The sequence below is a fragment of the Drosophila sulfurigaster genome, chromosome 2R, assembly GCF_023558435.1.
Source record: "Drosophila sulfurigaster albostrigata strain 15112-1811.04 chromosome 2R, ASM2355843v2, whole genome shotgun sequence".
Lineage (NCBI taxonomy): Eukaryota > Metazoa > Arthropoda > Insecta > Diptera > Drosophilidae > Drosophila > Drosophila sulfurigaster.
Window position 1 is genome coordinate 11,530,026 of NC_084882.1, and position 17,708 is coordinate 11,547,733.

Genomic DNA, 17,708 nt, shown 5'->3' on the forward strand with positions numbered 1-17,708 from the left:
TCATCATGCCATTATTTGTGTTGCCAATTAAAAGCGAAACTCCCATGGAAGAAGACTGTTGCCGCGCTTTTAACTAACTTCTGATAAATGCATTTTTGGCGCAAAACTTTTGGAGTACGGTGCGATAAGAGAATGGCAATTTATGCGCTGCATTAATTTGCCCCACAGCCGACAGGATACAAACGGCGTGTATTCACCTCCTTGTTGTGTGTGAGCTTCTATTGCCTGTCAGTTGCAACAAGCAAGCAGCCAGGCAGGCAGGCAGGCAGGTTCAGCTCAGCTCTCTGAGCTCCTTGAGTTTGAGTTTAGTCAGCCAGCTGCTGTTTGTCATTGCTTATCAGGGTCTGCAAGCCGGCAACTTCCTTTTAGGCGGCCATTGTGTTCCTGCTGCCGCTTGCTGTGGATGGATGTTGCCTGGACTCGGCTTTTGTGTGTATGGACGTATTTACATAACACAGCCGCCATTTCTTTTCTGCTCACCATTCGCTCTCGTCTATTGTTCGTGTTGTGATAAATGTTATCGTTGTCTGTCGTAGTCGTCGTCGTCCTCGTCGTCTGCTTGGATCCATCCACCCATCCACCAACCTTCAGCGGTACTCATCAATTTAATTGAAAAGCCTCTTGGACCCGTCGTCGTCGTCGTGGATGCTTTCTCTTTGTTATTTGCCTTTTGGCTTTTCTGCTGCCGACGACTTCGACTGCTTCTTAATTTTCTTTCGGTTTTATTCACTTTTTAATTAATTTTCCTCATTTTTATTATTATTTTTTTATGCCTTTGTCGCGTCCTTAAACTTATCGTCCGGTTTAACTTTGCCGCTTCTTCGATTATTGATTACTGTCCTTGATGGGCATTTTCCTCACAAGCCACACGACTGCAACTTGCAGTCATCGCACCCTTTCGCTCACTTTTATTGCATTTCGCATAATTAAAATCACGGCCAATGATGTGTAAAGCACAAACCGAAAGGCCTTTAACATCTTTTCTCTGCCCTCTTTTGCCGCTGGCTGCCTGATAAATTACGTTACGCCTGGCAAAGGACTGTGCTTTTCTCTTTTCTCTCTTTTACCTTTTCTTTTTTTGGTTCGTTGATAAAGGTCAACAGCTCATTAACGACGAGGATTGCATGTGAAGGCATCAAAGAAGTAACATCTTAAGCAGCACCTGCTTTCTGAGTTAGGTAAAGACGACAACTACCCTTGTTAATAGAGCTTATAATGTGTTGGCGGAAGCTAAACAGTTTGACAACAATATTAAGATATTGGATACAGCTAAATGAATATGTCTATTGAACTGAGAAAAGTGCAGAAAAGTAATTTAGTAAGTGATAATCGTCAGACATTAAAGAAAAAGTAAAATATTTGAATCTAATTTAATTCTTTTAAATACCTAAAGAGACAAAATACCGATAGCGGAAAGGTTTAATAATTTCTCAAGTTATTTAAAAACGGGTTGAACTTGTACTCTATATTACACAGAATTACAAAATTGCATTTATTTTTAGCTAACTAAAAATGAGAAATTTATTTCTTAATATTTTAAAACAGTAATTTAGTATGTAATAATCGCCAAACATCAACAAAAAAGTAAAATGTTTGAAACTGTACTACGAGTTTATAATGTCTTGAAAGGTGTCAAACTTATAATATTACGATATTAGATATATCTTAAGCAAACTAAGTATTATATGTAATATTAAATTCTACATTTTCTACATCAAAGTAAAAATAAAAATATTTCATTGTAAATTAAAGCTATAAAATACTTTGTTAGTTATGCTTAAAGAGACAGAACATTGAGAGTGAAAAACTTTAACAAATTTGCTATCTACGTAATTCAAAGAAGTTTGAAATAATAGTACGCATTTGTATAAAATATAACAACGAGCTGCAGACACGATTACAATCAATTGGAGACCTTTACAGTTTGAGCAGCACTGAGCTCCCTTACCTTGGGTCACATTCAGAGCCGACAAATTGCCACAATTTTCATATCACTTCGAGTTCCTTTTGTTTCAGTTCTATGCTATTTTTTTTCTCGCAGCCGGAGAAGTTTAACAAAAGTTAAGAGCATATAGATAGAGATGTATATACTTATATATGTATGTACATACATATATATGTAGATATGCCATTAGTAGCTGTAGTTGCATATGAGCATCCTTGCGTGCTGGCTTACTGTCTGTGTACTTGTGTGTGTGTGTGTGTGTGCTTCTCTCGTGTGGGGCTCATGGCGGATATCGTTGATAAATTTCAAGTCAAAAACTCGGAAAATATTTATGACTTAACTTTTGTTTAGTAACAAAGCAACACGCGCGCCAACTGACAAGCGCACACTCACACTCAGCAAACTAGTCAAATGCAGAGAGAGGCATTTATATTTCGCCGAGTCTGGAGCGGCTTTTGTGCTGTGTAAACTGGCATTCAGAATTGTCAGAGAACTTTGGATCTTTTGCTTATGCAAATACTAGCAAAAAGGATTTTTGCTTACACTGCCTTTTACCAAACGCTGTTGGGAATGCGTAGAAGCTTGTAAAACTTTAATCACATGTCATGCAAAGAAATATCACACATATAGTAGGTATATATAAAAGTATGCTTTTTTTTTGGTTTGTCATTGATCCCTGACTTGGGGCAAAAGTAGAAGTTTTGCAATGCAATTTGCTGGCAAGTTCCGTTGGGCCTTGTACCTAATTGAATATGTAAACCCGGAATGCGATTGAGTGTGAAATGAGTGAATCACACACACTCGCACTCACACACGCATTATAGAAAGTTTGAAGCTGAACTGAATTTTTGCACTGGGGAAAAGTTTTCTACAAATGAAATTCAATCGAAGAGCTAAGAAATTTTTTACTTTACTGGAAAATTAAGTTTACTACTTTTGTGGCACAAATGAATGACTGAATCAATGAATGAGCGAATGTGCCCCCAAGGCGGGTCGAATATATTACAAATACTTTCGAATATGTTTCACTGTGTGAGTCTATGTGGATATGTGTGTGTGGGTTAACTTTTTGCATGAACCAATTGGCAAAAGTTGCAGCTGCCTAATAAATATTTCAAAAAATTCATTTCAACTTTTGCCAATGGTTTTGTGGTGTAAGAATTTACTTCAAATTGCTTTGCAGGCAAACATCAAAAACTGTTACAGTTTGACATCCACTGGGCAAAAGTGCTCAATTAACATATCCAATTCATTTGATTGCCTCTTTGCCATTCCCCCAAAAACATTTCCATCAAAACGCGTAAGGTAAATGAATTTTCCCAGCATGATGACACAATTTCCAACAACGGGATGTAATAGTCCTTTTACCAAATTTAATGGCAAACGGAGGCCAATTATGTTTCGTGAATATGTTGTTGGGGGAACATTTTGGTAAAGAGCAGATATTATTTATGTTGGACAGATGATCTAAAACAAGCGTTTTTAAGTGCCGGCGAGGAATTGAAAAGATATTTTGTTCCTGCGAAATTCAAAATGCAAGTGCTGACATTGATAAGCTGAAACTCAACTTGACAGCGAAAATGAAAATATGCGCATAAGCAAAATTATGCGCTTCTCCGATATTTTTCCAACGTTGCATTGTTGGCATTAGCTCGAGAACAGAATGCAGGCAATATTTTCTACAAATTATAAGTTGCTCGTGGAATATATTGGCTCGCCTATTTAGTTTCCTCTAAAAGTGTATCTTATAGCTGAGATCTGTTTACAAAACCTCTTCTAGTTGCATGCTGTGTATATTAGAACATTTTGCCCTTAATATCTACCTTATTTATGGCCATTTTTGTTAACGCCCAATCGCATCATGTTGGCTTATCTTCTTTTTTAATATTCTTGGAAATGTTCTGCGCATTCTCTTGCCTTGCTACGGAAAATGGCAAAATAATAAAATGGCTACTACACGCCTCAGAGTGTAAGCCAAGCAAATGGGAGTCTTAACGGAGATGCGTTGCAAGATTAATTTAAGATTTGTTTGCCACACACACACACAAAGCAAATTTGTTGCAGCAAAACTTCCTTTAACTCGCTTCATTTAGGCTGTTTTGTTGTTTCTTCAAATGTTGTTTTAACATTCTTGCTCTTTTTTAATTTTCCTTTGCTCTTCTTTTGGGCCACGCCCCCTGGCTTTGCTGTTGACTCTTTTGGGTAATCTCCTCCCTTTCGCTGTAGGCCGTCCGTCGGCTCTATTGAAGTGAAAAATTGCTAATGGTCAACAGGCAGCCTTATACAAAGCCTTGCCAATCGACGGCAATTTCACCCAACGCGCCGCTCTCATCCCCCCTCCAGCCACAGGCTTTCTCAGCCGTTAAAAAAAAGTACTGTCACAGTAGCGCCGCCAGTAAATTGCCGCGCTGTGATTTTAATTAAAAGGCCCAAAGTCCAGTCGAGTCACAGTTACAGTGAATGCACAAAATATCGCACCATTTGCCAAAGTCAAAGTTGAGTTGATTTTAGGGCCATTTTAATTGCCAGCCAACCCCAACCCTCCCTCCGGTTGGACTGGGTGAGAAAAAGGAAACAAAACAAGAAAGAATGGAGGGAAAAGTCGAGCTAAAAGAGAAAATTTATGCAGTGCTCAATCAAGCGTGACAGCTTTATTGCACACAACAAGCCAAAGTGAAAATTTGAAATTTGTGGCAAATATTTTGACTGCATAAATATTGGACATCTTTTTGCCGCCAGGCATATTTTTATACCCTGTATATAAATGTAGAAAGGGTAGTTTAAGTTGTTAAGCTAATGAAGGAAGATTTGCTGGATGTCTGACTCTTTTGGTTATTAAACATTTACTTCAAAGACACTTCACTTCTTGTTTGAATTTCATGGTAAGCTTTTCGACAGAATAGTTTTACCGAAATACATTCCAGGGTATTCTCAAACAGTAGTGCAAGCATTTCCACTTGTTTGCCATTTTATTATTGTATTTTTTGCGCATAGCCAAACAAATCGTTAGCAATTGCATATATATGTATGTATATATATTTCTTTTTTGTTTGAGCAAGGGGAAACGATGATTGCGCAATCAAATCATCGCTTTACGCTTGATTAACGGAATGTTATGTTTGCCGCAACCTACCGTTAGCAATTATGTGCATACTCGTTTAATATTTGTCGAATTTCGAATCAAATTTGTTCGATGGCCAACAAAATGTGCAAGCAGTCAAAACAATTAAAGTTGATGAACCAAATAATAAAATTGTGAAATATATTAGTAATAAATGTGCAAGCGCTGACAGCTTACACCATTCGTTTGATTAATCGTAATAAATGATTCAACTCAGCTTAATTTCCACTCAGTTCCATTTAAATGTTACCACAATTTTCTTCAGTTGAAAGTGCTCGATACTCAATGAAATGATAATATTTGTCTTAGCAGATGGCCATTCGTTGCGAGTCCACACATTAATTTCCCAATAAGGTGGACACACGCGGCGTATGCTTGACATTGTGTCGATAATAGCACGCATACGCCGTGTATGCCATAACATTGATCGCTCTTTTGCTCATTCTCGTTTCCCGTTTGTTTTATTGTTTCCTCCATCCGAGTGCGTGTTCTTCGTCTTGCACTGAAGCTGTTGCGTAATTAAATTGCAATAAATTGACCACAACTTGCTCAGCAGATGCAGCTGCGAGTCCGCTGGCCATTAAAATGTTTTTTTTTTTTTGGTCAGCAAGCACTTTAACTGGCTTGAAAGCGAGGCGCATAATGTGGCATTAAATCATTGAATACCTTCAGCAAGTGAAATTCCTCACAAAGTACAACGAATGGGAATATTTGAGTGAATTATTAGACGCACATTCATATATCATGGCATTTGGAGCTTCGATTGGCATTTCAACTGCCACTGGAAATCAAATGGCAACATTCACAAAACACTCACTTAATTCCGAATACTAACAAGCTGTTGTTTGCAATAATGTATTTTAAATTATTATTATTAATGTAATGTGATTTCATTGTGCATTTAAGCTGAATATCTTGAAACTGAATATTCTTCAAATCGATTGCTTTGTAATGTAGCTTTCACAAAAATATAAATCAGTCAATTGCAAGCAACAAGCCACAAATTATAAGCAAGAAAATTCATTGCCAGCAATCAACAGCACAGCACAGTAACAACTAATAAATCATTTTATCCATCATTCTGCTGCTTCGCTCAGGAGCATTGAATTGTAATCTGATTTTAGATTGATATGCAGTATCCTTGTGAAACGCAGCTTGCTGGCAGAAATGAATGTGAATGTTACGTTTGCAATTACATTGAAATAACATCAACTGCATTCTGAGCAATAAAATTGATTTATGAACCCTTGCAGCTGGCACACTCAAATCGATATTCAAATTGGGTGTCAATTTTTTTGGCCAGATGATGCATTATCAATACCCTTTCTCCAATATCCAAAGCAATAACGAGGCAAGTGCAAACAAATCTAATTCATTTACTCTCGGCCCTCGGCAGATTGTCACGACATTAGTTCAATGCTGACAACTTTAATTACCAATTTTCATTTACATCGGGAAAGGATGGAAATGTCAATGCTGCATGGCTTTTCAATTTTTAATCAACTTGAAACGTGTCCATAAATCAGCCAGAGAATTATTTGATTGTTTTAGACATACACACACAGAGGGGCACTAAAAGCAGGCTTGGGATTTGGCAGGCATTCAAAAAAGTTGACGACACAAAAGCTTTTCGTGCTGTTCGTTTGGCATGACATTGAAAAGTTGCCTGACAGCTGCAAAGCTGTAAAAGGACGCACATAACGGATGCCAATCACCGTTGCAATTATGTGACTGTATGTGTCTATCTGTCTGTCTGTGTGTGTGTATTGAACTTAGCCGTTGACCTTAGCCTGCTTTGCACACACGCTCGCATACACACACACAGACACTTAGTCATTTTGTCATTTACTTGTTAGTGGCACTACAGGAGAAATGAGAAGAGCAAAGAGCAGAAAGAAAAAAGTAGTGCTGCATATTTTTAGGCGGCTGCCACAGCCGCAGCCGCTGCGCTGCGCTGCGTCACTCGGGTGCATCTCGTTCAGGGTCGTTGTGAGATCAGAGCAAAGTCAGCCGTTCAACGTCAACATCAAGTGGCCCACTCGGTGTTGCACTTGAACCGTAATGAAAGCATTTGCTGCCACAAGCACAAACACATGCATAAAGATAGCCAAGAGAACGAGCAAAAGACAGAGAGAGAGAGAGAGAGAGAGAGATTGCAGTGCACTTGGTTAGTTTTAGTGTGTGCGACATCTGACACTTATCTGTAGTTTTATATTCCGCATTTCGGACAACAACAAGAATGCACGCACATATGTATGTATGTATGAATTTAAGATTATCTACAACTTGGCAAAAAGTGCACGTATACGTAATTTAAAAGATGTGTCCAGTTACTTTAGTTTTTTAAACAGATGTCAGATTTAACAATTTTTAACTATATAATATAAAATATATTTGTATACTATATAGTATGTGTATACCATATATTTTAAATAAATATAATTCTTTTAAATAAAGTTGAATGTATTTCTTCTTGCTGTACTTTCAAATTTCGTATATATCTTACTTGTGTACAGAAGCTTAATATTAACGCATTCAAAGTAGATTGACCAAGTTTAAATAATACTTTTGTAAACTCAAAATATGTTTCAAATGAAGACTTATTGAAACATGAAAAGTGTGTTGCTATGTTACATGTATTTGATGGCCTGAAGGCTCAACCAATATTTCTATTGATATCTCTGTGTAACATTGTTATTATTATGTACAAATGTACAGAAAAAATACAGACTCTTTTGTATATTACATTACAAACATGTCTTTAAATTCAATACAATTTACTACTTTCGCAACTATTACAATATTTTGCAAACGAAACAAAAGCTTTTTAATTTCGTTACATCAGAAAAATGAATATCTATAGGTAGCCGCAATTAGATTTCCATTCACACAATTAGCAGACAACTGCTCACATCGATATCGCTATCATTGACCATTTTGTGGTAATTGGCCAAGTCCCACATGGCAGAAAAGCAACAAAATTTCATTAACACTTCCAACACGGGGCAGAAACCGAGTTCATTTATACACGTTGGGGGCTAAACGAAATGTGTCTTCTGGCTTAGACGTTAGACGTTGGTTAGTTAGCCATGGCCAGAGTCCGAGTTGTGGACAAGTTACGTGTGGCACACTTACAGACAATTCAACACATTAACACCTATTAGGAGCGTCCAACACACACACACATACATGCAGACATGCAAACAGAAAAGAATGGTAGGAAATGGCAGGAAAAGCAGGAAAAGTCAACGAGGCAGTTGTGTAAATGGCCACATAAATAAAAGCGAATGTCTGCCAAGTTATGAATAATCATGACAACAACAACAGCAGTTCACTCTCTCTATTCTTCTCTCGAGGTGTGTGTGTGTGAGTACACGTGTGAATGCTCGGTGTGTCTGTGTATTGTAATTAAGCTTTTGGCTTTGGCTAAGGCAAACGGTGTAGCTGCATTTGAAATGGCACCGCTTTGGGCTATTTTTATGTCCAATGGAGCAGCAGAAGCGTCTGCTTTCCCCACACAATCACACACACACACACAAACACACACGCTTACGCACATAGAAAGGTAACTAGGCATTAGCCTGAGCCATGAACAAGGCTCGAGATAAGAGAACAGCAGAAGGCATTATACCGCATGTGCGTTCGTTCGGCATACAAATCTGGAGAGTTAATTAAAAGTCATTAGTGTACGGTATAATTGCAGCTAAGCGAAACGTTAAGTCCACGAAAGGCAGGCGTAGAAGAAAATTAAGAGAGAAAGCTACAGTTGAGCAAGCTCGACTGCAAGATACTCGCTACCTAATTCTAAAAAAAACAGTGCGGTACTATTATATAAATATACCGAAATAATATACTTATGAAATACTAAAATATACCGATTACTATAACTGATACATCGATATACTATTACATTCAAAATGTACCACTTAAGAAATATACCAAAAATAATAAACCTAGGAGATATTGAAATTTATGCTATATATAATTATATTTGGTATATCGAAATACTATTACATTGCAAATATACCGTATAGTACAAAATATACCAGATTCAACATGTGTATAACATCTGACATATGAAACAACGACGTTTTTTTATGTGATCAGAAAACATTAAGACTGTAATTATTATGCTTGTACTTTATCCAAGAATTGATAAACGTTATGGAGTCAGTTAAAATACCCCTCTACCTTAAGGATAGCAGGTAAAAAAAACCTGGTTAACAGACAACAAATAAGTTAAATGGACATAATTCGAAATATAATAGGGGTATGCCTGAATAAAGTGAGATTAGACTGGGTTAGACACAGAGCTTTTAAACTGCAATAAAAATCACTTAAAGCGCAAGAATTTATTAATAATGTATACAAAATGTTTCCTTTCTTTATAGGTAAGCAACCACTCCTTCAAATTTGTTTGCAAGTGTACTACGTAAGTATCGTATTTAAAGATTTTCAAGTGACTGTCGTAATCCGAGCATCAGACTCATAAATCACGTTAATGAACTGCGAGAAGTGCACTCAAAAAAGTATGCTATAGTTCTTTGGCTCACTTTAGCAAACAAGTTTCATTCAACATTTAAGCTGCCTGAAATGTGAGCGAGAATGCTTTTTTGGGAGAGAACTTGTTGTCATCAAAAATTAATAAATAGGCGCTCAACTCATTACAATGTGATGGCAAAAGTGTGCCAAGTTGGATTACATGGCATGACAGAGAGTGTGGTATGAATAAGTAATATTAAAACGCCAAGTGCTTTTTGTAGTTTGAGTTGCATTCGATACGAATTGAATGCGAGGGGTATTGAGTTTGCAGTTGATTCATATTCTGAGCTGTAACTGGAGAATGGCAGATGGCAAATGGCAATGGTTTGCTCATTTTAAGCATTTCTCGCGCTCTGTTTGAACGCCTCATGAAATATGCAAGTTGAAGAGAAAAGCTGGCATGAAAATGGCGACGTTTCCTGTTGCAATGTCCACTCCGGCTGTTGCCTGCTCTCGCCTGCCTTATCCTATTATCTTTCACCAGCATTTCTCTGCATTATTTATCTTTTTTTTCTGTTTTTTTCATCTTTTCCCTTTTGTGAAATTCTTTTTTCTTTATTTTTTTTTTTTTTTTTGCTCCCACGCAAAACGGCACAGTTCCGGCCAATGTTCATTTCGCTGACTTGGCTAACTTGTTGTTGGCTGGCCGGCCCCTTGCTTGCTTGCAAATTACGGACAACTTTTTGTTCTAATGCCGTTGCTGTTTTCGCCTCCGCCCAACACGAACTGACAGAGTTATTATTTTCTGCTGCTTGTATTTTGTAACAAAATAATTTACCGCCCGTTTTAATGCAAGTTCTTTAACTAAGAATGTTTTTGCGAATGCTGTGGAAAACAACTTTTGTAAATTAACCATATGAGTTATTCAACTGTAAACTCGATGATTTATTCACTTCGAAGACTTTAAAGGGTGCATAAAGATGAAGACATTTGATTACACCGAACGCAGAATACTTCTAAGTGATTCTCTTATTACGCATACGCCACGTGGCGTGAGACTAACTTCAAAGTTGTACAGCGAGCATTTGGAGATGTTCTTGAATTTCCATGAAAACGAAAATGAAACACTGAGCTCGTGTAAATGGCATGTGGCAAAAAAACAAAGGGAAGGAGGACAAGCAACGGCAACACTTTATTATTTATTGCCATAATCATGTTAACGGCAAGAAGGCAACAGCAAGAAAAGCGGCATGTTAATCATATTTATTAACATTTTAACTTAGTCGCACAAACACACACACACATACAGCACACAAAAACACGGAAAACAACAAGAACAAGAAATGTCGAGATTTTCTTTGATGTTGGAACTGCAATCAGAAAATGTCCTCAACAGTCATTTTCTTTGGCTGTCATCAAAGTCAGAAGATATTTATTTATGTCAAGTTAGGTATTTGTTTGCGTGGCGTTTGTTGGTGTTTTTCTCCGTGAATAATATAATTTAGAAAGTCGATTAACATTCACAATAAATAAGACAATAAATAAAATGTATCTGATGAATATTATTCACATTTAATCTTTGAAAATCGAAGCATTAATCAAACTTTATTCTTTTAATTTACTTTTCAAATATTTTGCCAACTCACTTCGTGTTCGTATTCACTTTTGCCTCACCTATACGCACTTTTTTTTTCCAAATTCTGAGTATTTTGCTTAGTTTTTCTTCGTAATAAATTTATTCCATTTTCTGCCTGTTTACACATTTTGTTTATCATGTTCGCCTCTCTTCACATATGTTCTTGTATTCTTATCTGTATTTGAATCACATTAACGGGCAAGAAATATGTGCCTTGGTCTTGTGGTTGGGGTGGCTAGAATGAAAGAGCATTTATAAAAATGTTTCTTTAGGAAACGCAAACAATTTTATATTGAGCGTTACACATAAGTTCATATAAAGTACTTTGTTCAATATATTTTGCTGTACAAATATATTTGAATATACAAACATTTTTATGAAACAGTGGAAAATAATATGTAACATAAGCTTAATGCTTAAAACACAAAATAAATTGGGAAAAATATAAAGTAGATAACAGTCTTAAATATACTTTAAACGAAATGGGTTTTTGTTCATTATTTGGTTAAAGCTCTGCGAAAAAAATTCAAAGTTAAAATATAAATAACTTGAACAGAGATTTTTTGTACGAAATGCAATAAATCGTACTTACTGTTAGCTAAATAACCGGATTGGCCTTTTCGTACTGCGATGATTTGAAAATGTCGAATGGAAGAAAAATGTTTGCTGTATTTGCTGCGACTCTTAAACTATTTCATACAATTAAATACACATAATTCCTGCACACCCGCAGCATACACACACACACACAGTCTAAAGTGCCCTTCCTGTGTTTTACAGTTGTAAAAGCGACACGAAGCACATAAAACATTTTCATTTAATTGAAACAAATGCGTGCTGCGTATCAATTTAAGTAAAGCGGGACAAACAACTGCAGCAGCAGCAACAGCAGCAGCAACACACCAAAAGCATTAGCAATAGTAGTGACAACAATACAACAGCAACATTGTGTGATACTATTGTAAATGCTGTGTAGTGAAGAGCAATAAAAACTAACGACTACAACAATAAGATCAGAGACTATGCCACAGATTGTTGCCATCAACGAGGCGACACTCGCAGACCCCAAAATGCCAAACGACTGAAACATGAGAAACAGCTCACTAAGAGTGTCGCTGTGTAGGTGTAGTTGCTGTAGGTGTGTATGTGTGTGTGTTAGTGATTTTGTATAGTAGTGTGTAAATATGATATCATTTACGTGTGTGTGGCACACAGGACAGAGTTTAGCTCAGAGAGAGGGTAAGATTGGAGGGAGAACACAACGTTGTCGCTGTCGTTGTCAGGTGCTGCTCAGATAGCAACAACAAGAACCGTAAACTGTCGCCAATTGAATGGCCGTCAATGGGGCACCCCAAAAACCAAAACCAAAGCCAACAAAAAAAAAAAATGAGAAAAAAACAATAAAAAAGGCAAAGCTTCTCCTGTCAAGCGGGGTATCAAAATCTATGTAAATTACACACAATCATCATAATATGAGTATGTTAGTGTGTCTACGTGTGTGAATCTGTATATGAGTCTGTGTGTGTGTGTGCCATAAAATGACACCAAGCACGAGTGTTCATTCTGCAGACGACACTTTACGCTTTGACATATAGTACGACATTTCATATAATAAGCACTATACTAAATAATCTCACGTATGCACATAACGTGCCCCCCAAAAAAAAGACGTGTTGCGTTTGCTATATTGAAGTGCGATTCTGTGGAATTATGCGGGGGAATATAACAGGGAACAGAATGCGGGACAATAAGTGAATGGGCAATTCAAAAAGTCAGGCATACTTGAGTACTACTTATGTTGAATGGCAGCAAGTTTCTTTTTCAGCGCTTAATCGGACTTAGTAATAAATTTTTGTATTACTTTATTGAATAGCGTTTCTACAGAATTATCTGGCTAAAGAGCTTTTGGAATAAAAATAAGTATTTTTTTTACTCTCAATCGTCAGCTGCAATCTCATCATAATTCTTAATAATTACAAAAGAAATCTTAAGAATTATAAAAACAATAAAAATGGTCGTATTCTGAATATTATTCATAAGTCATAAACTTATAACAAAGAAATAGCTGAGATTGTTCGTAGGAAGGTTTTAAGTATAATAATCAGTCTGTGTTTATTTTTAAGGATCATTTTAAACTTTCGTTTCCGGGCTTTTCCTAATCTTTATTGTCGCTTTATTACATGAGAATCTGAACTTTAATAATCTGCCTGTAAAATAAATAATTTAGACTTGTCTATCTATATTAAATAAGCAATCAAAGAATACTTTCCGAACCTTTGATGTTATTATACCTTTTGATTTAATCTTATCCAAAAATTTTTCAAAATATTGGCAACTCTAATGAAAATCAGATGATAAATACTAATTGATGCAAATTCATAATTAAATATGTTTAGCAATAAGTACCAGTAATCAGAGTATACCTGTTGGTATGAAATTTATTTAATTTCCTGCTGAATGCAATGCAGTGAAACGTAGTGTGAAGATACCATGATTGCTAATTAGAATTATCTGATGTATGCGCCCTTTGATTAATATATCTCGTACATTATTGTAAAAGTGCCTTGTTTTGCTAGTTTTTCAATGGAGATCCAAATGTACTTACATATATTGTCTGATATTCTAGTGACGTAAAAATTAAGCGCTAAACAACGGGCACAATTTCCACCTACTGTTGGGGAATCACGAGTGCAAATGTCCGCAGAATTCTATTACACTGCTGGCAAAGCAATGCTCAATTCCCCAAAGCCCCCTTCGCGTTTCTAAAAATAAACCCCCAAACAATTTTCAGTTCAGTGTTTAATGTGCTCAGTTGTGATAACCATTCGTGAAATGTTCATATTGTGGCTTATTGTTGCTGTTGCTCTGCGTATACCAAAGACCCTGGGGACTCTGAACCGAGCTCTGAGCACTGCTCGACGAGTAGCCAGGTGGACCACGAGGTCCATCCCTGCCTCGTGCTCCAGTTGCGCCGGTATAGCCGCGAGGTCCTTGCGGCCCTGGAGGTCCAGGTAGACCTTGTTGTCCAGGTGGTCCAGGTTCTCCTGGTGGTCCAGCCACGTACACATATTGCACCCCCCGAAGTATCCTCCTTTTGTGTGGCGGAGTTCTCGGGCAGAATATTGAAACTCGGCCAATTGACGTTCGATTGTCCTTGGACATTGAACCCCAATTGCACCCGAGGAACTACCACATAAGGCACATTGTTGTTATTGTTGTTGTTGCTGATAATGTTGCCGGATGGTCGGTTGGAGCCGGTGATGATCGGTGGGCCATACGCAATGGGCAGGGCTGTTAGTTGAGGCACCTGGTACTTGACATTCTGTTCGTTCAGCATGGGAATCGTGTTTGAATAAAGATAGTCGGGCACTCGACGACTGTCCTTTTCGGACTCTGACTCCACAATTTGCGGCCCATTGATCCCATCATCTTCATCACTGCGTTTGAGCTGATCACTTGCTGTATATAGAACAATTTGGGGATTGTCTACCTCTGCATCGGATGCAGCGCTGCGAGCTAAGGCCGCCACCCGCAGTCCTGGCAGAAGCGCTTGTGCCTGAGAAAGGCTAAAAATGCCCAGGAAAAAGGCTAGAAATTTAAATGGTTAGCTTTGTTTATTATCTTTAAAGTTGGTTTTCTTACCCAGCGTCTTCACACTGACAATCATCTTGGTTAACTGTGCCAATAGTGTGAAGGTTCTTCACTTTTATACCCCAACGATAATAATCGCAATCATTGATTGATTCCTGGAAGGTGCTTTTGCGCTCCCATTAATCTAACGGTTTAGTCTTAAGTTCAATCAACTCTGTTCAGAAAATCTAACTAATCTAACTGGGTCAGAACACAGCACCACAAAAACAGGTTCCACTTAAGGCTGTAACTAGCAATTGGCTTATCTTTTTAATGATCTTCGGGTGTGGTGCTTAACTAGAAGCTGTTGAGCTTGTAATCGATTTTTTATGTCGTTGATAGAGATCCAAAGATAATAAAGGTCGGGACAGTGACGACATCTTACAAAGCACTTCTGCAAAAAAACAAACATAAATAATAGCGAATGATATAAGAACGAACTTGTAAATTATTTAAAAATAAATTCCTTAAGAGCTTTTGTTATACTCCCAAGATAAGTTCAACTCCGCGGATGTAATTTTAGTCTAATTAAATCCCAAGCAGAGTTCTGAGTACTTAAAAATAACTACGCAGCTTAATTTCTGCTGGAATTTCGTAATATTTATTCTATCAAACAGCCGCAGTGGTCACCCCTTCGGCATTTTGGCATTTCCTACTTTAAAAAACATTCATTTTCATCAAGCCGACAACTAAACAAAGAATGAACAAAAAGTAAATGAAAATAACAAAAAAGACAGATAGACACGAAATAGAAATAAACAAAATTACGAATATAGTAAATAGTAAATAGAAATAGTCAATGAGTCTATGAAACTGAAAGTTCAGCATAGATGAAATATTTCGTGCTACTTAGAGCAGCATAAATGATATGCGAGTGTATATAAGCGAGTATATGTAAATAATAGAAACTGGAAACTGGGCAGAAAATCCGAAAGAAATCGAGTGAAAAAATGTCAAGCATATAATTGAATTGAATTAACAACGCGGTGAATGAGTTGCAGCTTGTTGGGGTTGCACCCCCTTTTTTTTGCTGCTGTTGCTGCTGTGTGTGTGGCATGATTGCCAGCCCGCATCTGGATTCGCTTGCTTGTGTCAACTAAAACGAGACGAGTTTCCAGTTCCAAACAGTTGAGCAAGTTGCGCCGTGGCGTGCGCGTCGTTGGGCGCTCGTCGCCTCCTCGAAACGTCGTCTCCTCGCATTGTTGTTCGCGCCGCTTTTGCTTTGGTGTCCTCGGGTCGGGATGTGGCAGTCGCGACGACTGCTACTCTCGCTGCTGGCAACATGTGCGTTGATTGTCTGCCACAGCAGTGGCAGCTCTAGTGGCGGCTCTGTGGGTCCCAGTGCGGGCCAGCTGCGTCGCATTTGGCTGCAGGATCACTGCAGCGCGGGCATCTGCACCGATGTGCACATTGCTCGCAGCGATTACGTGATCTTTTCACAGGCACCGATTGCCAAGCAGCTGGCGCTCACGTTCCTCAACTCGAGCATTGCCAAGATACCGCATCTGATGTTCGACACCTTTCCGGATCTGCAGCAGCTGCGCATGGAGAACTGCTCGCTGGAGTCGTTCGAGAAGCCGCAGTTCGAGGGCGCCAGCAACCTGATGCAGCTTCACTTGGGCTACAATCGCTTGAAAGACATACCGAAGAACATATTCCTCGGTGCCGACAATCTGGCCACGTTGCAACTGCAGCACAATCTGCTCAAGGGGTTGCACAATCACAGCTTCCATGCGCTCAAGGAGCTGAAGGAACTCTCGCTGGCCGGCAACCAACTGGAGCAGTTGCCGCTGAGCGTCTTTGCGGGTCTGCGCAAATTGTTGGACCTCAATTTGGCTGGCAATCGATTGCAGGCGATGCCGCGTGGCATATTCGATAGGAATTTGAATTTGACACGCCTTAATCTGGCGGACAATCGATTTGTGGCCTTTGAATCGGAGTTGTTGAAACTTCAGCCCCATCTGCAGCTGTTGGATATCTCTGGCAACATTATGCCAGAGCTGACGTTGAATTTCTCAATGTTGGAGCAGGCCGTCGCCCATGGCTGCGATCTGCGTCGTGTGACAGTTCACGGCTTTGTCTGGGACTTGGATGTGCACAATAATTCGCTGACGGATATTCCACTGATCACACATGCCAGCAATGTGACTGGCTTGGATTTATCGCAGAATCCCTTGGGCAATTTACAGGGGAATCCCTTCAGGCGCTTCACTTCGCTGCTGCGTCTCAATCTGTCGACGATCAATGCTCCCGAGTTTGCCGAGGGTCTCTTCAAGAAGCAGGCGCAGCTGCAAATGCTGGACATCTCGGGCAACGGCATCTACTCGATGAAGATCACGATCTTCGATAGCCTCAAGGCGCTGCAGTATTTCTACTTTCAGCTGAACAACTGGAACTGCGATTTCCTCCAACTGCTGATGAGTTCGTTTGTGAAGAGGCGCGATATCTCGTTCATGGAGGATGTAACTGCACCGGAACTGGTCGATGACTATGTTGATGGGATTGCCTGTTGGTACGACAGCAACAAGGCCTCCAAGAAGTGCGATGGCGGTGGCTCAGGAAGCTCAGACGCTGCTCTCGAGCTGTCCATAGTGCGCAACGAGATCAAAGCCTTCACGGAGCTGGTCGAGAAGAAGTTTATCAAAGTCTATCGCATGCTGGACGAAATGAAGCTCAAACTATGAGCACCAATTTATCTAACTATTATCCAAACATATTTACTCAAACCATATTTAATCAAACTATATCTATTGGATGCACCGCATAATGGGCGTCCTATACATATATTTTGCATTAAGAAATAAGATTAATTGACACAAGCAAGCAACCGATAATTTAATTTACTTATTGTTACGACGTATAATAAAGCGCAATGCACCCTTTGGAAACAAGGA

General features: G+C 38.7%; 3 protein-coding genes across 6 annotated transcripts in view; 2 read left to right on the top strand and 1 right to left on the bottom strand.

Annotated features, from left to right (window-relative positions):
• Positions 1–17,708, top strand: part of LOC133838859 (furin-like protease 1) — a 174,930-nt gene that overhangs the window by 107,967 nt on the left and 49,255 nt on the right. The window lies entirely within an intron of this gene.
• LOC133838864 (uncharacterized) lies at positions 13,983–15,187 on the bottom strand. The gene is made up of 2 exons (XM_062270096.1): positions 14,827–15,187; positions 13,983–14,772 (listed from the first exon to the last, which is right to left on the bottom strand). Exons 1-2 carry the CDS (start codon positions 14,849–14,851, stop codon positions 14,033–14,035), a joined length of 765 nt encoding a protein of 254 aa, XP_062126080.1. The 5' UTR covers positions 14,852–15,187; the 3' UTR covers positions 13,983–14,032.
• LOC133838862 (carboxypeptidase N subunit 2) lies at positions 15,928–17,703 on the top strand. Its single transcript, XM_062270093.1, has one exon. The coding sequence runs from the start codon at positions 16,056–16,058 to the stop codon at positions 17,496–17,498; it is 1,443 nt and encodes a 480-aa protein (XP_062126077.1). The 5' UTR covers positions 15,928–16,055; the 3' UTR covers positions 17,499–17,703.